The sequence below is a fragment of the Salmo salar genome, chromosome 18 (genome assembly GCF_965601325.2).
Source record: "Salmo salar chromosome 18, fSalSal1, whole genome shotgun sequence".
NCBI lineage: Eukaryota > Metazoa > Chordata > Actinopteri > Salmoniformes > Salmonidae > Salmo > Salmo salar.
The window spans coordinates 96,883,363-96,909,778 of record NC_138308.1 but is presented as its reverse complement, the minus strand read 5'-3'; the positions used below and the strand labels follow the sequence as shown (position 1 = coordinate 96,909,778).

The 26,416-nt window shown below is 41.7% G+C and overlaps 1 protein-coding gene, 1 long non-coding RNA gene and 1 pseudogene across 2 annotated transcripts; 2 read left to right on the top strand and 1 right to left on the bottom strand.

Moving 5' to 3' along the window:
* The first annotated feature begins 474 nt into the window (after nt 1-474).
* Nucleotides 475-10,031, top strand: LOC145861811 (saxiphilin-like; annotated as a pseudogene).
* A 2,517-nt stretch (nt 10,032-12,548) lies between these two features.
* LOC145861810 (uncharacterized) lies at nt 12,549-14,748 on the bottom strand. The gene is made up of 3 exons (XR_014381505.1): nt 14,534-14,748; nt 13,743-13,851; nt 12,549-13,595 (listed from the first exon to the last, which is right to left on the bottom strand). It is a non-coding gene; the product is annotated as an uncharacterized LOC145861810 (long non-coding RNA).
* Nucleotides 14,749-21,463: 6,715 nt separating this feature from the next.
* Nucleotides 21,464-23,403, top strand: LOC106597483 (equistatin-like). Its single transcript, XM_045701698.2, has 5 exons — nt 21,464-21,490; nt 22,053-22,117; nt 22,769-22,900; nt 23,104-23,191; nt 23,267-23,403. Exons 2-5 carry the CDS (start codon nt 22,066-22,068, stop codon nt 23,277-23,279), a joined length of 285 nt encoding a protein of 94 aa, XP_045557654.1. The 5' UTR covers nt 21,464-21,490; nt 22,053-22,065; the 3' UTR covers nt 23,280-23,403.
* Nucleotides 23,404-26,416: the final 3,013 nt, after the last annotated feature.

Below are 26,416 nucleotides of genomic sequence, written 5' to 3'. Positions count from 1 at the left end.
TCTTATGTGGCCCTGGTCAAGTGTAGTGCACTATATATGACCCCCCTGAATTTAAGAGCATAGACTAATAGTTACCTTTGTAGTGAATAGAAGTCTCTGTCAAGATCTAGTCTGCTTCCCCTTCACTGCGTAGTGCACTGTGGGCCCTCGTCAAAGGTGGTTCACTACATAAGGAATGAGGAGCCATTTGGGAAGGATTCATATTCCTGTGTGCCAGGCTCTTCAACCACATACAATAGATTAGATGATACCTGAATTTTAGTGGAAGAATCGTAGCGCGCCGTGTTGCCGATACTCGCTTGTTGGGGTCCTCAGGACTGGGTTTAGCAATTGTTGCATAAGTTTTGTACTTAACACAGGGTTTCCTCAACCTCTCCTCTAGTACCCACAGCCATTCCAGATGATTTAAAATGCTCAACTAATCTCGCTCTTGTTCGCTCTCTCTCTCTCTCGCCCTCTCAGGAGACTATCACCATGGCGATATTGACCATCATTCTGCTTGTTAGCACAGCTTTTGCTCTGGGAGGTAAGAGTGATGTACCTCACACTTACTCACCAACATTTGAATAAAAACGTTAGTGGGTGTTGATCTGTCCTATTCACACACGTACGTATTCATGTTTTGTTTCATAACCAGTTGTCCCTTGGGCAGCCATTATCAACCGTGACACTGGAGAGAAGGTTGTCTTGCTCAAGGGCACATAGACAGATATTTTAACTTGACATTCAGGGATTAATTAAAACTAGGAACCTTTGTGTTACTGGCCCAACTCTCTAACCGCTAGGCTACCTGCCACTCCTCTTGTTCCAGAGATGTATATTGGTGTCTAGATGCTGGACTGAGGTATTCTGATATGAATGGTTTGATCATTCAACTGGATGTATGATTGGATTGTCAGGAAGTAACACTGACACAACTTACCCCCACTTTCAGTCTTAGTTTCATCAGCTGTTATACAAAAGACAGAAACTGAATTGACTGCACAGGGCTTTTAAACAAGTAGCGCAATTTCAGTATTTAGCCAGGAAGTACCTAGGTTACATCTGAAATGGAACATATTCCGTATAAAATACTTCTGACCAGGGCCCATATGGGACGCAACCCAAGATTCCGGCATGCATGTGCTGCAATGTTATGTCCACATTACAATCAATCTATGTTACCTGTGTCCAGATGCTACGTTACGACCCATGACCCCCTGTGAGCGTGCTAGATATGCCGCGACACATGGCCCAATTGGAGCCTACATCCCCACGTGTGACGCCGCTGGACGATACACCCCTAAGCAATGTTCGGGCTCTACAGGTTAACACGGACGCACATATACACACACTAAATTCTCCAATTCAGTTGAATGTTACAGTAAATATTGTATGTGCAACATGTCTATTTCTGGTAGGTTACTGTTGGTGTGTGACCACTACTGGACAGAAGATTCAGGGTACGGAGACTCCACCAGGCACTGCTATCAACTGCTAGCAACTGTTCCACCAAGGTGTGTGTGTATATACATACTCATTCACTAAATGTTATTTCTTTGCAGCTGATTCTGGATGTTAATGTTTTTTGTCTAATTGTAGATGAAAGGCGTTGGAATGAAGTCTTTGAAAAGGCGGACAGTTGTCTTTACTGTACGACAGGAACTGATTCACGCCCCATATAAATGCATGAAGAAATCCAGAGATTAAACTGTTGATTTACTTACTTTATTGTTGGTGTGATTATCTGAACCAGTCCATTTCTGGGAAATGGAGGAAGGAGTAGGACTGTATTACCGGCAGTTACAAGAAATGAAGGCAGTCAAATTCCACGTGACCATTTAGTAATTAGGCTTCTCCAAGCTCTGATGCTGGTGATGGTCATTAGTTGCCTGGTACTCAGCACTCTATTGTCCCTCTAATCACTCTGACATCAATGCAAATGTAAAACATTTCATGAGCTCATGTTGCGCAACATTTCTATAACCTATGCAATTGTCTGAGAACTGCCTCATGGCTTCTATTAGAAAGCGGATCCCATCAGCTTTCTATAGGTTAGATCTACTATATTTGCAGTACCAGTCAAAAGTTTGAACACACCTACTCATTCCAGGGTTTTCATCTAATATTTTCAACTATGACATAACACATGGAATCACATCTTAAACCAAAATATATTGAGATTCTTCAAAGTAGCCACCCTTTGCCTTGACAGCTTTGTACACTCTTGGCATTCTCTCAACCAGATTCATGGAATGCATTTCAATTAACGGGTGTGACTTAATTTGTGGAATTTCTTTCCTCAATGCGTAAGAGCCGATCAGTTGTGACAAGGTAGGGGTGGTATACAGAAAATAGCCCTATTTGTTATTTTAAGCCCAAGTCCATATTATGGCAAGAACAGCTCAATGCAAAGAGAAACAGCCCATTACTTTAAGACAGGAAGGTCAGTCAATGCGGAACATTGCACTTAAAGAAACGTTAAAAGTTCTTAGTCTCAAAAACCAAGAGCTACGATGACTCATGAGGCTCACCACAGGAAAGGAAGACCCAGAGTTACCTCTCTTGCAGAGGATATGTTCAATAGAGATACCAGTCTTAGAATATGTGTTTCACAGAGTTCAAGTAAGACACCTCAACATCAACTGTTCGGAGGAGACTGCGTGAATCAGGCCTTCATGTTCGAATTGCTGCCAAGATACTACTTTCCGGAACAGACTATGGGAGGTGCACAGTACTACATGGAACTTTATTCCACATCAAGAAAATCATGCCAGCAGTAAGATTAGATTTTAAAAAACGGAAAAAAATACACTGAAGCAACATGCATACAAACACACGATAACATACACACTACACCCATGTACGCTTGGATTTTGTGTTATAGATATGTGGTAGAGGCCTGAGGGCACACACTTAATATGTTGTGAAATCTGTTATGAATGTATGGTAATGTCTTTAAAATGTATAACTGCCTTGATTTTGCTGAACCCCAGGATGAGTAGCTTCTGCCTTGGCAGCAGCTAATGGGGATCCATAATAAATACTGCGTGGGCTGAGTCGTACTGCATTGGCTGAGTCCTTTTTTATTAAAATATTTTATTCATAATTTTTTTTTACTTTATTGAATATTCGAAACACAATATACTTGCAGTGAGGCCGCTCAATAACTACATCATCCCAGTCAGCCAACAGATTCCCATTCAGAGCGACACACAGAAGCATCCAGGGTCAATTCTCTGCTCAAGGCCATGTTGAGCCCTCCCTGTGGCTCAGTTGGTAGAGCATGGTGTGTGCAATGCCAGGGTTGTGGGTTCGATTCCCAGTACAACAAAAAAAATGCATGAAATGTATGTATTCACTACTGTAAGTCGCTCTGGATAAGAGTGTCTGCTAAATGACTAAAATGTAAATGTAATGTTGGCCGATCTACCACCAGGCCAAAAACTTGATCCCGAACTCTCCAAGATCCCCCCCACAGTTCCCCAATAGCTGTCCCTCAACCATTCGAGACCCCTCCCACAGCCCCCCCAGGAAGAAAAATAATAAAAAATACAATTAATTCCATTCCCCACCCCCAAGAACCCCCCAATGCACCAACAACCATGAGAATGAACTAAAGAGAGAAAAAAGGAAAAGACAGAAGAAAACAGCAAACAACAACGCAATTTAAAACAAAGGATATCAAGGACAATTAAATCATAACAGCAACGCCAACTGTAAATGTTTGTGTGCATGTCTGGCACTATTACATGTATGTGTTTATTTGAATGAGAGTGTGTGTATATGCATGTTCACAAACACTTGCACGGCATCAGCCTCAGGCAAACCGGCATTTGTTGTAAAAACACTGCCACTTAGTGTCATTCAAATGTACTTTTTTAAATGTTTTATTTGGACTTTTATCTTTGACCATCATTCTATCTCCCACACAGCAACTCCACTCCCACTTGTCTCCAATTCCACATACCAACCCTCAGCTTCCCTCAGCCCATCCCATGTATCTCTGCTGGCCACCCACTTCGGGTTTCCACGCAACACATATCTTTCAACTATGCTGTGATGTTTAACGTACAATATCAATCTATGTAATCGAATAGAATCCACAGATTGCGAGTTGAAGATAAATACTTTTACTAAGAGTTTTAGTATATTAGTAATTGACTGCATTTTCAGCCATTCCTGAACCTGAGACCAGAAACAGGCTACCTGAGGGCAATACCAAAACAAATGGTCTATTGATTCTGTATCCTCACAACAAAATCTGCAGAGCTTCGATGATTTTATTACCCAAATATTCAGCATTTTGTTGGTAGCAAGAATTCTATATAATCATTTTAGCTGAAAAGCACGAAGTCTTGAATCTTGCGTTTTATGTATCACCTCAAATCTCTTCCCAACTATTTTGCAATCTGTATGGCGCAGTTGTCAACATCCTGGTCCTCAAATGAAACTGGTATACTTTCCTATTTATGCTATTTTTATTCCTCCGCAAATTTTGATCCTTTATGTTGGGCAGACAGACCAGTTCCCTACCTCCTCCCGCTGCCACTTGCCTCCTCCATTTTTGGGGTAATGCTGTAATCAATTGGTTGTACTCTTGGATTGAGCAGACCTTTCCTTACAGTTCTGATAACTCCATGAAGGCCATAATTCTACCATTCCAATTTACAATATCATTTATGAACAAAATACCCTGTTCAAACATATTTCCCATAAATACAGGTATTTTATCAACCAGCACATTTGACTTCAGCCATAATATGTGTTGTAATATTTGTTTTATCTTTTCAGGGGGGTGACATAGAAATTGTAGCCAGCTCTGCAATGCTTGTTTGAAAAAGAGAGATACTTTGAAAAAAGTATCATTTTCAATTAATCGAAAATGAGACATGGCAATCTGCACAAAGGCAAAATGGCCATTTTTAAACAATGGATGAGCTTTTCTTAGTAATCTACTTGAGAACCATATAGGGTTCAAGTAAAACCTTTGAATGGGTGAAGCTTTTAGAGAGAGGTTTAGTGCTTTTATGTTGAATAATCTCAACCCACCCAATTCATATTCATTATATAGATGGGCACATTCTATTTTGAAATTCATTGTGTAGAGCTTATTTATATCTTTTGTGATATGAATACTGAGTATGTCTACTTCACCATCAGCCCATTTTATGGGTAAACTGCAGGATAATGTAAAAGTCAAATTTTTGAAGGATTCAATACATAATATTGAACACTTATCATAATTAGGTTTATGTCCAGAGAGTACAGAAAAGTTATCTAGATCTTCAATGACACATTGCAGAGATCTAGCTTGCGGACTTAAAACAAATCTAACAATGGAGCTTTTAGTATATAAAAAAAACACTTGATATACCTCTACCGGTATGCCATCAAGCCCTGGGATTTTCCCAGACTGAAAGGATTTAATAGTTTCAAAACGTTTTTCTTCTGTAATTTGGTCTTCGCACTGATCTTTCTGTACATTTGTTAATTTTCCAGTTTTTATATTATTTGGAAAGAATTGCTTACCATAATACGGGAAAAAAAATGTATGAAATGTACGAAATGCATGCATTCACTACTGTAAGTCGCTCTGGATAAGAGCATCTGCTAAATGTTCAAATTTAAATGTAAATGTACAATCTTCATTCAGTGGGAAAGGATGAGACGGAAAAGTGAACATCTGCCGAAAATAATTAGCTTCCTCTTCTAAAATATCATTGGGAGAATCATAGATGACTCCGTCTTCAGTAACGATTTTATGCAAATCATTTTTGTTAGCGTTCCTGTATGGGAGATTCAGGAATAATTGCTGCATTTTTCTCCATATTCCATACACTTTGCTTTATTTTTGTAATAGATTACATTAGATTGTTCTTGAATAAGTTCCACATGTTCGATTTGTTTTTTCTCTAACTTATTTTGTACCTCTGTAGTATATTTTTTTATTGCTATCTACCTGTACTATTAGTTCATGGATTTCCCTTGTTAGTCTTGTCTCTTTAGCCAGAAACTGTTTTTTTATGGGTGGTGGTCCCCAACAACAAGATATGGGTGGTCCCCAGTCCACCTGGCCATGCTGATGCTCCAGTTTCAACTGTTCTGCTGCGGCTATCGAGCCCTGACCTGTTCACCGGACGTGCTACCTGTCCCAGACCTGCTGTTTTCAACTCTCTAGAGACAGCAGGAGCGATAGAGATACTCTGAATGATCGACGACAACTGTGATTATTATTATTTGACCCTGCTGGTCATCTATGAACATTTGAACATCTTAGCCATGTTCTGTTATAATCTCCACCTGGCACAGCCAGAAGAGGACTGGCCACCCCTCATAGCCTGGTTCCTCTCTAGGTTTCTTCCTAGGTTCTGGCCTTTCTAGGGAGTTTTTCCTATCCACCGTGCTTCTACACCTGCAATGCTTGCTGTTTGGGGTTTTAGGCTGGGTTTCTGTACAGCACTTTGTGACATCAGCTGACGTAAGATGGGCTTTATCAATCAATTTGATTGATTCGATTGATTGCATGTGACGCACAATCCAGCTACGCTCTGAAGATGCAAGTCTACATGGGCTAGGATGCAAGTCTACGTGAGCTGAGTTCTACCGCATGGGCTTTGTCCTACAGCAGGCCGGCAGCCTGGGAAAACGGGACACTATCATTCATCACACCTTATAACTCTTCTGCGGTAAAATCTCATAACCCAACGAGTTATCTGCAGCTACCGCCACAACATATATTTTCAGTGATTTATGTTCCATTTCTGCGGTACAGTTGATAACCATGGCTATGAATGCTAAGAAACCAACCTTACTGAAACACATGTTATTCCTATCACTCTCTATTGGCCTCGGCATACTCACAGGGAGCCTCTCAGGATCCCTTGAAACTGGACCCATCTTCCTCTACTACTCTCTTCACTGCCTATGAAGATTCCTTCAGAGAAAATGACTCAAGTAAAAGTGTAAATCACCCAGTAAATATTACTTGAGTAAAGTTTTAAAAGTTTCAGCAAATATACTGAAGTATCAACATGAAATGTAATTGATAAAATATACTTAAGTTCAAAAGTAAAAGTATAAATCATTTCAAATTCATTATATTAAGCAAACCAGACGGCACCATTTTCTTGTTTTTTTATTTGATTACGGATAGCCAGTGTCACACCAACTCTCAGACATAATTTGCAAAGGAAGCATTTGTGTTTAGTGAGTCTGTTAGATCAGAGGCAGTAGGGATGACCAGGGATGTTCTCTTGATAAGTGTGTGAATTAGACCATTTTTTCTGTCCTGCTAATCATTCAAAATCTAACGAGTACTTTTGGGTGTCGGGGAAAATGTATGGAGTAAAAAGTACATTATTTTCTTTAGGAATGTAGTGAAGTGAAAGTTGAAATAAATAGAAGTAGTAAAGTAAAGATACCCCAAAATACTACTTAAGTAGTACTTTAAAGAATTTTTACATAAGTACTTTACACCACCAGCTAATGGCCGACATCGGGATCTCTTGTTGGGTTAATGAGGCAACTAGTCACACCTGTGACAGATCCTTTAAAAGGAGAGGTGGAAGAGGTAGACCATAACTCACAGACAACAGAGAGACAACCAGTGAATCCCTTGGAAGAGTGCAGAAGGTGAGCTTGTGATATTATTTAGTAGACTTGCTGCCTCTCAAATGGCACGTTAATCTTATGTGGCCCTGGTCAAGTGTAGTGCACTATATATGACCCCCCTGAATTTAAGAGCATAGACTAATAGTTACCTTTGTAGTGAATAGAAGTCTCTGTCAAGATCTAGTCTGCTTCCCCTTCACTGCGTAGTGCACTGTGGGCCCTCGTCAAAGGTGGTTCACTACATAAGGAATGAGGAGCCATTTGGGAAGGATTCATATTCCTGTGTGCCAGGCTCTTCAACCACATACAATAGATTAGATGATACCTGAATTTTAGTGGAAGAATCGTAGCGCGCCGTGTTGCCGATACTCGCTTGTTGGGGTCCTCAGGACTGGGTTTAGCAATTGTTGCATAAGTTTTGTACTTAACACAGGGTTTCCTCAACCTCTCCTCTAGTACCCACAGCCATTCCAGATGATTTAAAATGCTCAACTAATCTCGCTCTTGTTCGCTCTCTCTCTCTCTCTCGCCCTCTCAGGAGACTATCACCATGGCGATATTGACCATCATTCTGCTTGTTAGCACAGCTTTTGCTCTGGGAGGTAAGAGTGATGTACCTCACACTTACTCACCAACATTTGAATAAAAACGTTAGTGGGTGTTGATCTGTCCTATTCACACACGTACGTATTCATGTTTTGTTTCATAACCAGTTGTCCCTTGGGCAGCCATTATCAACCGTGACACTGGAGAGAAGGTTGTCTTGCTCAAGGGCACATAGACAGATATTTTAACTTGACATTCAGGGATTAATTAAAACTAGGAACCTTTGTGTTACTGGCCCAACTCTCTAACCGCTAGGCTACCTGCCACTCCTCTTGTTCCAGAGATGTATATTGGTGTCTAGATGCTGGACTGAGGTATTCTGATATGAATGGTTTGATCATTCAACTGGATGTATGATTGGATTGTCAGGAAGTAACACTGACACAACTTACCCCCACTTTCAGTCTTAGTTTCATCAGCTGTTATACAAAAGACAGAAACTGAATTGACTGCACAGGGCTTTTAAACAAGTAGCGCAATTTCAGTATTTAGCCAGGAAGTACCTAGGTTACATCTGAAATGGAACATATTCCGTATAAAATACTTCTGACCAGGGCCCATATGGGACGCAACCCAAGATTCCGGCATGCATGTGCTGCAATGTTATGTCCACATTACAATCAATCTATGTTACCTGTGTCCAGATGCTACGTTACGACCCATGACCCCCTGTGAGCGTGCTAGATATGCCGCGACACATGGCCCAATTGGAGCCTACATCCCCACGTGTGACGCCGCTGGACGATACACCCCTAAGCAATGTTCGGGCTCTACAGGTTAACACGGACGCACATATACACACACTAAATTCTCCAATTCAGTTGAATGTTACAGTAAATATTGTATGTGCAACATGTCTATTTCTGGTAGGTTACTGTTGGTGTGTGACCACTACTGGACAGAAGATTCAGGGTACGGAGACTCCACCAGGCACTGCTATCAACTGCTAGCAACTGTTCCACCAAGGTGTGTGTGTATATACATACTCATTCACTAAATGTTATTTCTTTGCAGCTGATTCTGGATGTTAATGTTTTTTGTCTAATTGTAGATGAAAGGCGTTGGAATGAAGTCTTTGAAAAGACGGACAGTTGTCTTTACTGTACGACAGGAACTGATTCACGCCCCATATAAATGCATGAAGAAATCCAGAGATTAAACTGTTGATTTACTTACTTTATTGTTGGTGTGATTATCTGAACCAGTCCATTTCTGGGAAATGGAGGAAGGAGTAGGACTGTATTACCGGCAGTTACAAGAAATGAAGGCAGTCAAATTCCACGTGACCATTTAGTAATTAGGCTTCTCCAAGCTCTGATGCTGGTGATGGTCATTAGTTGCCTGGTACTCAGCACTCTATTGTCCCTCTAATCACTCTGACAAAAGTTGGACAGCCGTTAAGGGGGTTGTGGGGTTAGTTTACACAGGCAAGGCCTTTTTAATGCCTATGGCTCTTGGGTCCATGATATGGGGCATCAGCTTACTCAGTGACACCCACAGAACACAATTGAAAGAGTTGACAAATATTAGCATCCTAACTCTGATTGGAGGACTTGGACTGTGGAATCAAATCTGTCAGTATTTCCTTTGTGGATTTGTCTTTATATGGCAGCTTTCATTCTCTATAGACATCATGTCATTCCAATATATACAGGAGTTCAGCAGAGTCCACAATCAGAACCATGCTACTCTGAGGCTGAAGAATTGTTCCAGGCCACTGACGGATGAAAGACCCTTTTACTGAATCTACATCTTCACATTTCACTAAATCATTGCGTTGTTTGCTTCATGCATTCTATCATCCTGTAAAATAAATGACATGCTCTTCGTCATTTGCTGCCATCTGATCTTTTAGGGCCAGACTGATCTATTAATGGTTAGGGTACGTCATGCCAATATTTGGAGGCAGGGAAGTAACTTGTATGAAAATGGTGGCTCAGTTGGTAGAGGATGGTGTTTGCAACAGGTGTTTGCAACGCCAGGGTTGTTGTGGGTTCGATTCCCACGGGGGGCCAGTATGAGAAGAAAATAAATGTAAATGACAAATGTACAGTATTAGCTAGCATTAAAGTATCGGTTATTCACGTCATTTCCCTATATGAACAGGACATCCAAGAAGTGAAATGAATAACTTCAGAGGGTTAAGTAAATGTTCAGCCTATAATTTTCTAACTAGTTTATTTTATAACTAAAACACACATGACCAGAACAATGTGGGCAACTGCTCGTCAAACATCTCATTCCAAAATCATGGAGTTGGTCCCCTTTTGCTATAACAGCCTCCACTCTTCTGGGAAGGCTTTGCACTAGATGTCGGGAACATTGCTGTGGGGGACGTGCTTCCATTCAGCCACAAGAGCATTAGTGAGGTCGGGCACTGATTTTAGGCAATTAGGCCTGGCTCGTAGTTGGCGTTCCAATTCATCCCAAAAGTACTCGATGGGGTTGAGTCAAGTTCTTCTACACTAATCTCGACAAACCATTTATGTATAAACCTGCACGGGGGGGGGGACTGTCATGCTGAAACAGGAAAGGGCCTTCCCCAAACTGATGCCACAAAGTTTGAAGCACAGAATCGTCTACAATGTCATTGTATGCTGCAGCAGACCATTATTCCTCCACCAAACTTTACAGTTGGCACTATGCATTCAGGCAGGTAGCATTCTCCTGGCATCTGCCAAATCAAGATGTGTCCGTCGGACTGCCAGATGGTGACGCGTGACTCATCACTCCAGAGAACGCGTTTCCACTGCTCCAGAGTCCAATTGCGGTGAGATACACACCGCTCCAGTCGACTCTTGCCGTTGCGCATGGTGATCTTAGGGTTGTGTGCGGCTGCTCGGCCATGGAAACCCATTTCGTGAAGCTCCCGACAAACAGTTCTTGTGCTGACATTGCTTCTAGCGGGCTGTTCTAAACTCGGTAGTGAGCGTTGCAACCGAGGACAGACGATTTTTACTTAGGCGTTACGCGCTTCAGCACTCGACAGTCCAATTCTGTGAGCTTGTGTGACTTACCACTTCGTGGCTGAGCCGTTGTTGGTCCTAGACTTTTCCACTTCACAATAACAGCACTTACATTTACAAACTAACTTGTTGAAAAGGTGGCTTCCTATGACGGTGCCACATTGAAAGTCACTGAGCTCTTCTGTAAGGCAATTCTACTGCCAATGTTTGTCTATGGGGATTGCATGGCCGGGTGCTCGATTTTATACACCTGTCAGCAAGGGGAATGTTGCGACAAACAAAAAACATCCAATCAGTGGCAGTACTTTAGGGCGAAAACAGCAAGTTGATGAAAGAAAATGTCAGGTATCATGCAAGCTGGACAATTGAGTGGAAAACATCGCCTGGCCCGATGAATCTCTAAGCAGCATCAGTCCACGGCCACATCCTGCCTGGTGTCAACGGTACAGGCTGGTGGCGGAGGTGTAATGTTTCCCTGGTACACGTTAAGTCCCTTGATACCAAATGAGCAATGTTTCCAAGCCCTGAAGAACTCAAGCTTTTCTGGAGGCAATGGGGGGGATCCAACCCAGTATTAGATGGGTGTACATGTCTTTTATTTAAACTGGTCTACCTTCAGATGAGTCTTGTGAGGCTTGTGTGAAAAGCAAAACAACCGCCATTTTATATTTTCATGGTGGGGTCATATCAGTGTCTTTTGAAGAATGTTTAGGGATTTTCACCCTCATTATTCCCAAAAGGTCTTAATGATGAAATGCCTATTTATGTTGTAAATGTGAACATGAATTAATGCTGCCACTTTAGTTTACTCATGTTTTATTCTTGTCCGGAAACTTACTTGATAGACCTATGTCCTCTCTGTGATTTTAGTCTTGTTTGACACGTTATGTTCACACTTTATTAGAATACTCATGAAACGCACAGTTATTTTTGGGTAACACTTATTTTCTCTCATACTCCAACCCCATTGGATGCATTGAACGGATGTGGTTGGAGCAATGTCTACATAGAGGTGCAGGTTGTGAACACTGAAAGCTCTGACGAGGGCGATACGTACAGCTTTAGAGCAGTCAGACTAGCATAGTGTTCGGTGTTCTTCCTCGTCTTATTCAAAACCATGCACCTGCAAATAGATGTGCGAGTGCCTTTTGAATCCTAGTCAGAGTACAATAAAAATGTGGGGTTTAACTAGAGTTCTAAGGTCCGCAGTTCTTTGAACAACCTTACGGTTCTTGGCACTGAAAATAGCCCCAGAAAGGTTTGTCCAAGAACCCCATAGAAAGTGGGGTTCATCAAGGAACCTCCTTAGCTGTGTGGGGGGGGGCGTTGCAGGAACCTACCTGCCCAAAACATTTTGATTTAATGGACAGTAGCAGGCGCTTAACTGAAAAATGGAAAGATCAAGGTGAGCTTTGTCCCTTGTATGATCTAAATATAGTTTGATACCATTTTCCTTTGTGTTCATCTTAAACAGAGATTGGACACAATTCAATGGATAATCATGAGGTAAGATAAGGTTAGCTGTATTGCGTGCAGAAGACTGAACTGCTCACTTGTCTGCAGGTATACAGATGAGGCATGTCAAATGGTATGTTATTCAGATCACATTTACCATCCTTCCACTCAAATATCATGTAGGACTCCACGTTATGGACAAGGTATGAAAACTATTAGCAAAAGTTCTGTCACCACAAAAATCAAGGCATGAATTCTGTCATGTGCTTGTGAGTCTGTATAATAAATGCTCAGACTTCGAATATAACGGTAATCCTGTTCTGCAGTGCACGGTGAGCATTCTGGCTATGGATAGAGAACAGCAACACCCCAGATATCAAATTTTGGACTTGCATGTCACCTCATGATTTTATTTTCTCTCCAAGGATCACTTACAAGGGGTTCTTTGAACATAGGGTTACTTCAAATTGTAACTAGGGGGAACTCCTAAACGATACTCCAGGAACCTGCACCTGAGTGGCACAGCAGTCAAAGGCACTGCTGAGTGGTGACAAAGGACAGGCATAACACTTAATGACCTTCTCAGTTCTTTAACACACAACTTAAGAAACATTTATAATCAAAAGAACTTGGCGCAGTCAAGCATGGCACTTGCCAGGGTTGTGAGTTGAGTCCCACAGGTGACCAGTAAGAAAAGGTACTAACTACAACGAATCAATCATTCATGTTCAATAACTCATGAGACAAAATAGTGTACACATTTTATTGGCTGCAGACAACTCCAACATTTGTGTAGTAACTGAAACTTCATTTAGCAGCAACAATATTTGACTTTACCATGAAGTATTAAGGATGCAGACACTACGGAATAGCATTGCTGCTTTTAATGTATAGTCTGGCGAAGCGGCAGGAGTCTCAGGGAGCACACCGAGGGCAAGCTCCTTCCACATAAAGCATTGTTCCAGCGCTTTTGACCTGAAGATGAAACACAGAACCAAAATAGTCAGCTGTACACAGACACACAACAGTAGGAAAGTCTACATGAGATTCAATTGTTGAATGAACTGGGAATAAAGTTTAATTTGATGACTGGATCAATGAATGATACTGGGATTACTGTACCTCCAAAGTTGATATGAATACAGGCCTCTCTGGCACCAGCATCAGGCCTTCCTTTTGCCCAGTTCTGGTGATCAAAGTCGGAGCCATCGCTCCAGAACCACCGCCTGTCCTGAGGGGGGAAAGTGGGATTTCAGAATACAAACTAAATGTAGTCCTTCCTCTACCACCTGAAACAACAAAACAGTTAAAGCTACCACTACTTCAAAACCCTCCGACTGGGACTGTTGCTTGTGTAACGAACAACGTGGAGCCTAATCCTCACATCCGCAATCATCCCAATGCATTTCAAAGACCACACACATGTTTACAAGAAGACTGTCTGGAATTGATCACATTTATACTTAACTAGAACCGTTTCACATGTGTATAAAAGCCTCCTACTGAAGTTGACAGTTAAATGTAATTTAGTAGAGTCTCATCTAGAAGGACTTACAGGATCAATTAGGTTAAGGGCGTTGCTCAAGGGCACATCAGATTTCACGGAGTGAGCTCTGGGATTCAAACTAGCAGCCTTGCCTTTATTGGCCCCATGGTCTTAACGGCTACTCTTGATATTTTGTATGGAACCCATTACAGTAGCTGTTAACAAGCAGCTGCTCCTCTTCCTGGGGTCCACACAAAATAGCATTAAACAACTAACACAGAACTACGAAAAATAATTACAGGTGCCTACATGCCACACCTCACGTTTATTTTTTGAATCCAGGTTTGCTCTTCACTTGAGCAATATGAGATGGAACGGAGTTCCTTGCAGTAATGGCTCTATATAACACTGTGCTTAATGGTCCCACCTTAACAGAATAAAATCCGCCAATCCAGGTAGGAGGGAAACCAACAGTCTTGACCAAGACCAACGCCTGTAGAAACTTATCCTCCTCGGAGCTGTGCACAGATGCCAGGTTTGCGCCAAGGTACTTCACAACATTGGGTACAGACACCAGTTTATCACCAAGGGACACACAGTGCCGCTAGAGAAGAAAGTATTTATTTAACGAGGCAAGTCAATTAAGAAAATTATCTACAATGACAGCCAAGCAGTAGATGGGAAGAAAGACATTTCATGTATCAGTCAGTGGGCATTGCTGACAATTTGTCCTCTGGACTCTCAACCAAATATTGATCACCAAAACTAATTCCCTTTTAAAACATTCTTAAAGATAACAGTTTATCGCCGCCTCAGGCCATGTCCTGTGGGTTCCAAAATAAAGGAGGCACGACTCCACATTAAAATATTTAAAATGTATAGAAACCACCCATCTTAAAGGGATGTTCATTATTTCACATCAGTCATTAACGTTCACAAAAAGCATAACAATTATTTTAAGAATTATAGATACAGAACTCCTCTATGCACTCGATATGTCCGATTTTAAAATAGCTTTTCGGTGAAAGCACATTTTGCAATATTCTCAGTAGATAGCCCGGCATCACAGGGCTAGCTATTTAGACACCCAGCAAGTTTAGCACTCATCAAAGTCAGATTTACTATAAGAAAAATGTTATTACCTTTGCTGTCTTCGTCAGAATGCACTCCCAGGACTTCTACATCAATAACAAATGTTGGTTTGGTTCAAAATAATCCATAGTTATATCCAAACAGCGGCGTTTTGTTCGTGAGTTCAAGACACTATCCGAAAGGGTAAATAAGGGTGACGAGCATGGCGCAATTCGTGACAAAAAATGTCTAAATATTCCATTACTGTACTTCGAAGCATGTCAACCGCTGTTTAAAATCAATTTTTATGCCATTTTTCTCATAAAAAAGCGATAATATTCCGACCGGGAATCTGCGTTTAGGTAAACAGACAAAAGAAAATAAAGCATTCGGGTCGACTCGGGCACGCGCCTAAGCCCATAGTACTCTGATCGGCCACTTGCCAATAGCGATAAAGTGTTTCAGCCAGAGCCTGCCTCGATATCGTTCAGCTTTTTCCCGGGCTCTGAGAGCCTATGGGAGCCGTAGGAAGTGTCACGTTATTGCAAAGATCCTCAGTCTTCAATAAAAAGAGCCAAGATGAAACACAACTTCTCAGACAGGCCACTTCCTGCATGGAATCTTCTCAGGTTTTGGCCTGCCATATGATTTCTGTTATACTCACAGACACCATTCAAACAGTTTTAGAAACTTTAGGGTGTTTTCTATCCAAAGCCAATAAGTATATGCATATTCTAGTTACTGGGCAGGAATAGTAACCAGATTAAATCGGGTACGTTTTTTATCCGGCCGTGTCAATACTGCCCCCTAGCCCTAACACGTTAATTATAAAAGCAGTGTTTTATTTTGACTTTTATTATGCCCACTGCATGCAGTTTTTTTATTATAATCAAATAAAAATCATTTTTTCAGGACAAGGATTATTGTGACTTTCAAGAATGCCTGAATTGCTTCACCTTGCTTTTCTGGTAGGCTCGATGCAAGTTTCACCATACAATTATTTCAGACATACAATGCAAGTTCCACCATGGCACGGACCATGATGATACATTGGCACAGACCATGGCGCTACGTTGGCACAGACCGCTTGTTTATTCCACACTCTAGGTATGTTTCTTTTGGGGGGGGGGGTTGAAGTTATAACGTCCAGTTGTTTTTATCGACACAAGACAGTTCAACGGAATCTCACTGTAGCAGGCAATTGTCACATCTTTTTTCTATGCAAACTTTCTAAATGTCTACAAAATGTTTAAAGCTGAAGGTCTGGAGGAGGGAGAGTAGGACCAGGATTTATGTTGTTAGGAGAGGAGGAGGGGAGAGAGGTATGGGAGAGGGGAGAAGAGGAGGAGGAGGGGAGAGAGGTATAGGAGAGAGGAGTGGTTAGAGAAGGAGGGGAGAGAGGTGTATGAGACAGGAGAGGTTAGGGGAGGAGAGGAGGAGGGAAGAGAGGTATATGAAAGAGGAGATGTTAGGTGAGGAGAAGAGAGGAGGAAAGATGACCGGTCAAGGTGTTAAATGGATATTGTGAGATTTTGGCAATTTAGCCCTGTTTCTTTAGTTTGAAGGAAGTTTTTTTAATTAACTACTCTAGCTTCAGCACAATTGCTAACTATGAGAGCAGATCCCAAAGACTTCTAGTCATTGCGCTGACGCTAGTTAGCGATCGATGGAAAAACTACCTTCAAAGTCCTTCAAATTGCATGCAGAGACAAAATCTGACTCTGGGTAAGAAGAAAAAGGTTTTAATAATTGCCAAAATATTGCACTATCCCTTTAAGGAGGAAATAGCACCGGTTCCAATCCAAGTGCCATTTATCAAAAGACTCCAGGCAGTGCTATGGTCAGATGACATGAAAATAGAGCTCTTTAGTTATGAACATCAGTGGTGGTTTTGGTGTGGAAAAACAGAAGCACGTGCAGAGAAGTACCTCATACCTACAGTAAAATATGGTTCTGCATCTTTAACGTTTATGAAGCTATTTTGCTTCTGCTGGTTCTGTGGCCCTTTTTAAGGTCAACGGCATCATAAACTTGACCAAGTACCAGGACATTATAGTCCCAAAAAAACGAGTTCTCTCTGCCAGAATGCTGACATTGGCCGCAAGTGGATCTTCAAGCAAGACAATAACCCCAAGCACACATCAAAATCCACAATTAAATGGATAATTGACCACATGTTGCAATGTCCTGCTTTTTTTTATTTTGACCCATCTATCAATAGGTGCCCTTCGTTGCAAGGCATTGGAAAACTCCCTGCTCTTTGCTGTTGAATCTGTGTGTATGAAATGCATTGCTCGACTGAGGGAACTTACAGATAATTATATGTGTGGGGTACAGAGATGAGGTAGTCATTCAAAAATCATGTCAAACATTATTATTGAACACAGAGTGAGTCCATGCAACTTATAATGTGACTTTATAAGAAAATCTTTACTCCTGAACTTGTTTAGGTTTGCCGTAACAAAGAGGTTGAATACTTACTGACTCAAGACTTTTCAGCTTTTCATTTTGCTTTTATTATCAAACTGCATTTTTTAGTGAAAATGATTTTCCCTAAATGAGAAACTCACGCGCTGCAAATGTATTCCAGTTAGGCTCTACACCCATTGTAAAGGGGATTAATGTGCTTCATTTTTAAGAAGTTATTTGGCCACTTTCGTTGTGACACAAACCTTATCAAAACATATCGGGCGACAGGATAGCCTATTGGTTAGAGCGTTGGACTAGTAAACGAAAGGTTGTAAGATCGATTCTCCGAGCTGACAAGGTACAAATCTGTCGTTCTCCCCCTGAACAAGGCAGTTAACCCACTGTTCCTAGGCCGTCATTGACAATAAGAATGTGTTCTTATTTGACTTGCCTAGTAAAATATACTGCTCAAAAAAATTAAGGGAACACTTAAACAACACAATGTAACTCCAAGTCAATCACACTTCTGTGAAATCAAACTGTCCACTTAGGAAGCAACACTGATTGACAATAAATTTCACATGCTGTTGTGCAAATGGAATAGACAACAGGTGGAAATTATAGGCAATTAGCAAGACACCCCCAATAAAGGAGTGGTTCTGCAGGTGGGGACCACAGACCACTTCTCAGTTCCTATGCTTCCTGGCTGATGTTTTGGTCACTTTTGAATGCTTCCACTCTAGTGGTAGCATGAGACGGAGTTTCCAACCCACACAAGTGGCTCAGGTAGTGCAGCTCATCCAGGATGGCACATCAATGCGAGCTGTGGCAAGAAGGTTTGCTGTGTCTGCCAGCGTAGTGTCCAGAGCATGGAGGCACTACCAGGAGACAGGCCAGTACATCAGGAGACGTGGAGGAGGCCGTAGGAGGGCAACAACCCAGCAGCAGGACCGCTACCTCCGCCTTTGTGCAAGGAGGAGCAGGAGAAGCACTGCCAGAGCCCTGCAAAATGACCTCCAGCAGGCCACAAATGTGCATGTGTCTGCTCAAACGGTCAGAAACAGACTCCATGAGCGTGGTATGAGGGCCCGACGTCCACAGGTGGGGGTTGTGCTTACAGTCCAACACCGTGCAGGACGTTTGGCATTTGCCAGAGAACACCAAGATTGGCAAATTCGCCACTGGCGCCCTGTGCTCTTCACAGATGAAAGCAGGTTCACACTGAGCACGTGACAGAGACTGGAGACGCCGTGGAGAACGTTCTGATGCCTGCAACATCCTCCAGCATGACCGGTTTGGCGGTGGGTCAGTCATGGTGTGGGGTGGCATTTCTTTGGGGGGCCGCACAGCCCTCCACGTGCTCGCCAGAGGTAGCCTGACTGCCATTAGGTACCGAGATGAGATCCTCAGACCCCTTGTGAGACCATATGCTGGTGCGGTTGGCCCTGGGTTCCTCCTAATGCAAGACAATGCTAGACCTCATGTGGCTGGAGTGTGTCAGCAGTTCCTGCAAGAGGAAGGCATTGATGCTATGGACTGGCCCGCCCGTTCCCCAGACCTGAATCCAATTGAGCACATCTGGGACATCATGTCTCGCTCCATCCACCAACGCCACGTTGCACCACAGACTGTCCAGGAGTTGGCGGATGCTCTAGTCCAGGTCTAGGAGGAGATCCCTCAGCAGACCATCCGCCACCTCATCAGGAGCATGCCCAGGCGTTGTAGGGAGGTCATACAGGCACGTGGAGGCCACACACACTACTGAGCCTCATTTTGACTTGTTTTAAGGACATTACATCAAAGTTGGATCAGCCTGTAGTGTGGTTTTCCACTTTCATTTTGAGTGTGACTCCAAATCCAGACCTCCATGGGTTGATAAATTGGATTTCCATTGATTATTTTTGTGTGATTTTGTTGTCAGTACATTCAACTATGTAAAGAAAAAAGTATTTAATAAGATTATTTCTTTCATTCAGATCTAGGATGTGTTGTTTAAGTGTTCCCTTTATTTTTTGGAGCAGTATAAAAACAAAATGAGTATAAAAACACTATGATTTGAAAAAGTAGCCCAAAAAAGTTATGTGCTGTTTCTTGAATTACACTGGGCATCATGCATAAGTGATAATATATCATTCACAATTTATAGGGTAATATTGTCACCCATCAGACTATTCTTGATTTAATCTTGTCTTTACATGTACTAAATGTGTGAAATTTGTTTTGATTTAGAATGGACAATTATAATACACCTGTCTCGAAACAGGGGCCATAATGTATTATTCCTGCCCAGGTGAATTTAGATTTTGGCTAGATGGGAGCAGTGTATGTGCAAAGTTTTACGCTGATCCAATGAACCATTTAATTTCTGTTCAAAATGTTGCATCAACAAACGTGTTTATTAATGAAGATTATCTGACTTAGGACTCTAGGCGCAATTTATATTTTGGCTACTAGATGGCAAGTTTTGCATTTCTATTCAAAATGTTGTATCAAGTCTGCTTGAATGTGCCTAATTGATCAATATATACATTTTCAAGTAGATAACTGTACACTCTCCTCAAACAATAGCATGACATTTTTTCACTGTAATAGCTACTGTAAATTGGACAGTGCAGTTTGATTAACAAGAAGTTAAGCTTTCTGACCGAATAAGACATGTCTATGTCCTGGGAAAGGTTCTTGTTACTTACAACCTCATGCTAATCACATAAGCCTACGTTAGCTCAACCGTCCCGCATGGGGGACACCGATCCCGAGGTTAACTAAAATTGGAGAATTTAGTATGTGTGTGTGTGTGCGCGCACTCGTGCTTGTGTGTGATCCTAGACCCATCAAAACCTCACCACTATTCCACTACTTGGCCCTATCTGATCCTACAGCAGGCCGGCAGCCTGGGAGAACGGGACACTATCGTTCATCACACCTTGTAACACTTCTGCTGTAAAATCTCATAACCCAACGAGTTCTCTGCAGCTACCACCACAACATCTATTTTCTGTGATTTATGTTCCATTTCTGTGGTACAGTTGATAACCATGGCTATGAATGCTAAGAAACCAACCTTACTGAAACACATGTTATTCCTATCACTCTCTATTGGCAACGGCATACTCACAGGGAGCCTCTCAGGATCCCTCGATACTGGAGCCATCTTCCTCTACTACTCTCTTTACTGCCTATGAAGATACCTTCAAAGAAAATGACTCAAGTAAAAGTGAAAGTCACCCAGTAAAATATTACTTGAGTAAAGGTTTAAAATTATTCGGTTTTAAATATACTGAAGTATCAACATTAAATGTAATTCATCAATTATACTTAAGTATCAATGCAAAAGTATAAATCATTTCAAATTCCTTACATTAAGCAAACCAGACCGCACCATTTTCTTGTTTTTTTTAAATATAATTACGGATAGCCAGGGGCATACTCCAACACTCAGTCACAATTTACAAACAAAGCATTTGTGTTTAGTGAGTCTGACAGGTCAGAGGCAGCAGGGATGACCATGGACATTCTCTTGATAAGTGCGTGAATTGGACCATTTTTCTGTCCTGCTAATCATTCAAAATGTAACGAGTACTTTTGGGTGTCAGGGAAAATGTATGGAGTAAAAAGTACATTATTTTCTTTAGGAATGTAGTGAAGTGAAAGTTGTCAAAAATATAAATAGTAAGGTAAAGATACCCCCAAAAAATGACTTAAGTACTACTTTAAAGTATTTCTACTTAAGTTGTTTACACCACCGGCTAATGGCCCGACATCGGGATCTCTCGTTGGGTTAATGAGGCAACTAGTCACACCTGTGACAGGTCCTTTAAAATGAGAGGTAGAAGAGGTAGACCATAACTCACAGACAACAGAGAGAGAGAGCACTCCCAGTGAATCCCTTGGAAGAGTGCAGAAGGTGAGATTGTGTCATTATTTAATAGACTATCTGCATCTCAAATGGCACCTTAATCTTATGTGTCCCTGGTCAAATGTAGTGCACTATATAGGGTGCCATTTTGTGGAGTGACCCCCCTGCATTTAAGAGCATAGACTAATAGTTACCTTTGCAGTAAATGGGTAGTCTCTGACTAGATCTAGGCTGCTTCCCAATCCCTATGTAGTGCATTATGGGCCCTCGTCAAAGATGGTTCACTACATAAGAAATGAGGAGCCATTTGTGAAGGATACATATTCCTGTGTGCCAGGCTTATCTATTGTATGTGGTTGAAGAGCTGATACCTGAGTTTTGGCAGGAGACTAGTAGCACCGTGTTGCCAATACTCGGTTCTTGGGGTCCTCAGGACTGGATTTAGGAAAGGCTGCCTTAGCAGTTGCTTAAGTGTTGTAATTAACAGAGGGTTTCCTTAACCTCTCCTCTAGTTCCACCAGCCATTCCACTGACTTGGAATATTCCAGTACTATCACAGCTGATTAAAATTCTCAACTAATCCTCTCTCTCTCTCTCTCTCTCCTCTCAGGAGACCTATCATCATGGCGACATTGACCATCATTCTGCTTGTCAGCACGGTTTTTGCTCTGGGAGGTAGGAGTTACATACCTCACACCTGCATTTTAATAAACATTAGTGGGTGTTGCTCTGCCCTATTTCACACATGCAGGTGTGACTTGGAAATGTTTTCATAACCGGTTCTCCATGGGACACCCTCTGACACTGGAATAATCAAGGTTGTGCCTTGCTGAAGGGAACATGGATGGATATATCAACTTGTCAGTACACTGATATGAACTACTGGCCCAACGCTCTAACGGCAAGGCTACCTGCCACTCCTCTAGTTCCAGAGATGTATATCGGTGTCTAGATGCTGGACTGAGGTGTTCTGATATGATTGGTTTAATCATTCAACTGTATGTATGACTGGCTTGTCTAGCAAGTATCAGTGTCACTTCTTGATAGAATTTACCCCCACTTTTACAGTCTTTTTTTTTTTCATCAGCAGTTATACAATATGATACAAACACAGAAACTGAATTGACTGTGTGGGCCCTTTAAACAAGTAGCAGAATTTCCATTTTTAGCCAGGAAGTCCCTAGGTTGCATCTGAAATGGAACTCTATTCCGTATAAACTACTTCTGAGTAGGGTCCCACACGGGAGGCAACCCAAGATTCCACATGCAGCCCAAGCTTCCAGAATGTTATGTCTACGTTACAATGTATGTTACCTGTGTGTCCAGATGCTATGAAACGACCCAAGACCCCTTGTGAGCGTGCTAGAGATGCTGTGATAAATGGCCCGCCTGGAGTCTACGTCCCCACGTGTGACTGCCAGGGAGAATACACCCCTGAGCAACACTGGGGATCTACAGGTTAATGCTCACCCAGTCTTGTACAGCTAACCTTGTGGGGACACACAATTCAGTCCCATTTAAAATCCTATTTCCCCTACCCTTAACACAAAAACCGTACCTGTAATTCTAACCTTAACCCCCTTGGAAATAGCATTTGACCTCATGGGGACTAACAAAATAAGACTTATGCAACAGCTTTTTAACATGTCCACTTCTGGTAGGTTCCTCTTGGTGTGTTACCAGAACTGGACAAAAGATCCCGGGTACTGAGACTCCACCAGGCACTGCTTCTGTCAAATGTGCATGCAGGTACACTCATTCACTAAATGTTCATTCTTTGCAGCTTGTTCTGAGTGTTAATATTTGTTTTTTGTTTAATTATAGTGGCGCTCGCTGATGAGAGGCATTGGAACCAAGACGTTGAGAAGACTTTGCAAAAACATTGGAATTACTTTGATGCTTGTCTTTACAGTACTATGGGCGTTGATTCACATTCTATATGAATAAATCCAGAGCTAAAATTGTTGCTTCACTTCCTTTATTGTTGGTGTTATATGCTGAACCAGACCATTTCTGGGAAATGGAAGGAATAAGGCTATGGTGACCGTCTTACCACCACACCTGTGGTCATGAAGGCAGTCAATTCCATGTGACCACTTGGTCATGGTAATTAGGCTTTTCCAAGCTATGATGCTGCTGATGGTCATTAGTAGCCTACTATACTTAGCACTTTATTGCCCTCTAATCACTGACATCAATGCAAATGTAATTGCAGATCAACTATTGGTCACATGCAGATGTTGTGGGTGTAGCAAAATGCTTGTGCTTCTAGCTCCGACAGCGCAGTAATATCTAACAAATTACACAACGTGTATACACTTAACCTGTTAGGGCTAGGGGGCTGTATTTTCACGGCTGGATAAAAAACGTACCCAATTTAATCTGGTTACTACTCCTGCCCAGTAACTAGAATATGCGTATAATTATTGGCTTTGGATAGAAAACACCCTAAAATTTCTAAAACTGTTTGAATGGTGTCTGAGTATAACAGAACTCAAATGGCAGGCCAAAACCTGAGAAGATTCCATGCAGGAAGTGGTGTGTCTGAGAAGTTGTGTTTCATCTTGGCTCTTTTATTGAAGACTGAGCATCTTTGCTCTAACGTGACACTTCCTACGGCTCCCATAGGCTCTCAGAGCCTGGGAAAAAGCTGAACGATATCGAGGCAGCCTCTGGCTGAAACACATTATCGCTTTTGGCAAGTGGCCGATCAGAGTACTATGGGCTTAGGCGCGTGCCCGAGTCGACCGAATGCTTTATTTTCTTTCGTCTGTTTACCTAAACGCAGATTCCCGGTCGGAATATTATCACTTTTTTATGAGAAAAATGGCATAAATTGATTTTAAACAGCGTTTGACATGCTTCGAAGTATGGTAATAAAATATTTAGAATTTTTTTGTCACGAAACGCGTCGGGCGCGTGACCCTTATTTACCCTTCGGATAGTGTCTTGAACGCACGAACAAAACGCCGCTATTTGGATATAACTATGGATTATTTGGGACCAAACCAACATTTGTTATTGAAGTAGAAGTCCTGGGAGTGCATTCTGACGAAGAACACCAAAGGTAATCAAACTTTCTAATAGTAAATCGGAGTTTGGTGAGGGCTACACTTGGTTGGTGTCGAAATAGCTAGCCTGTGATGGCTGGGCTATCTACTTAGAATATTGCAAAATGTGCTTTCACCAAAAAGCTATTTTAAAATCGGACATAGCGAGTGCATAAAGGAGTTCTGTATCTATAATTCTTAAAATAATTTATGTTTTTTGTGAACGTTTATCGTGAGTAATTTAGTAAATTCACCAGAAGTGTTCGGTGGGAATGCTAGTCACATGCTAATGTAAAAAGCTGGTTTTTGATATAAATATGAACTTGATTGAACAAAACATGCATGTATTGTATAATAATGTCCGAAAGATTGTCATCTGATGAAGATCATCAAAGGTTATTGCTGCATTTAGCTGTGGTTTGGGTTTATGTGACATTATATGCTAGCTTGAAAAATGGGTGTCTGATTATTTCTGGCTGGGTACTCTGCTGACATAATCTAATGTTTTGCTTTCGTTGTAAAGCCTTTTTGAAATCGGACAGTGTGGTTAGATTAACGAGAGTCTTGTCTTTAAAATGCTGTAAAATAGTCATATGTTTGAGTAATTGAAGTAATAGCATTTCTAAGGTATTTGAATAACGCGCCACGGGATTCCACTGGCTGTTGAGTAGGTGGGACGCAAGCGTCCCACCTAGCCCATAGAGGTTAAATTTAAGGTCTAATACTGGGCTAGCAACACCATAATGCTACACAAGCCAGGATGAACAGGATATTATGCCACTATGCAGGAAATTAAAACCCTTTAAATGTTTCAATAGCAGGAACGTACTTTAGCCAACCAACAACAATACCAGTAAAGGAACTGGGACAGCACAAATGCAGAACAAACCCAGGTAGAACAAGCTGCTTTTATACCAGAAGAACGGAAGAGGAATTGGTGATTAGCAGAGTGAGTTCAGGTGTGGTGAGTTAGCAGGAGAGGGGCGTGTCCAGAGGGTAATTGGGAGTTTGTGGAATTAGCATTAGCCTTTAAAACAAGTGCACTACATTTGTCCAGGGCAACATATTCACTATGGGCTCTGGTCAAAAGTAGTGAATTTCATAGGGAATAGAGGGCTATTTGGGATACAATCACATGTCAGTATTCTGCCATGGCCAGCGAAGAGCCGGGTCTCAATCCTATTGAGCACGTCTGGGACCTGTTGGATCGGAGGGTGAGGGCTAGGGCCGTTCCCCCCAGAAATGTCCGGAATCTTGCAAGTGCTTTGGTGGAAGAGAGGGGTAACATCTCACAGCAAGAACGAGCAAATCTGGTGCAGTACATGAGGAGGAGTGCACTGCATTTCTTAATGCAGCTGGTGGCCACACCAGATACTGACTGTTTCTTTTGATTTTGACCCCCCCCCCCCCCCCCTTTGTTCAGGGACACATTATTCCATTTCTGCTAGTCACATGTCTGTGGAACTTGTTCCGTTTATGTCTCTGTTGTTGAATCTTATGTTCATACAAATATTTACACATGTTGAGTTTGCTGAAAATAAACGCATTTGACAGTGAGAGGACGTTTCTTTTTTTTGCTGAGTTTATAAGTAACATGTTTTTAACATGTCCATTTCTGGTAGGTTACTGTTGGTGTGTGACCGCTACTGGACAGAAGATCCAGGGTACTAATACTCCACCAAGATCAACTGTTTCACCTAAGTACACACACACATTCACTAAATGTTAAATCTTTACAGCAGATTCTGAATGCTGTTTCTGTCTGTAATTGTAGATGTGAGCGTAGATGAAAACCGTTGGAAAGAAGATGTTGAAAAGACTGACAGTTGTCTTTACTGTACTACAGGAACTGATTCACATTCCATTAAAATAAATGAAGAAATCCAGCGATTAAACTGTCCATTTTATCACGACCGTCGTAGAT

Bases quoted from the DNA above. Each gene is read 5' to 3' on its own strand.
- LOC106597483 (XM_045701698.2), top strand. From the start codon at position 22,066: ATGGCGACATTGACCATCATTCTGCTTGTCAGCACGGTTTTTGCTCTG. The intron at 22,118-22,768 runs GTAGGAGTTACA...CTGTGTGTCCAG, and splicing joins CACGGTTTTTGCTCTGGGAG to ATGCTATGAAACGACCCAAG. The intron at 22,901-23,103 runs GTTAATGCTCAC...CACTTCTGGTAG, and splicing joins GCAACACTGGGGATCTACAG to GTTCCTCTTGGTGTGTTACC.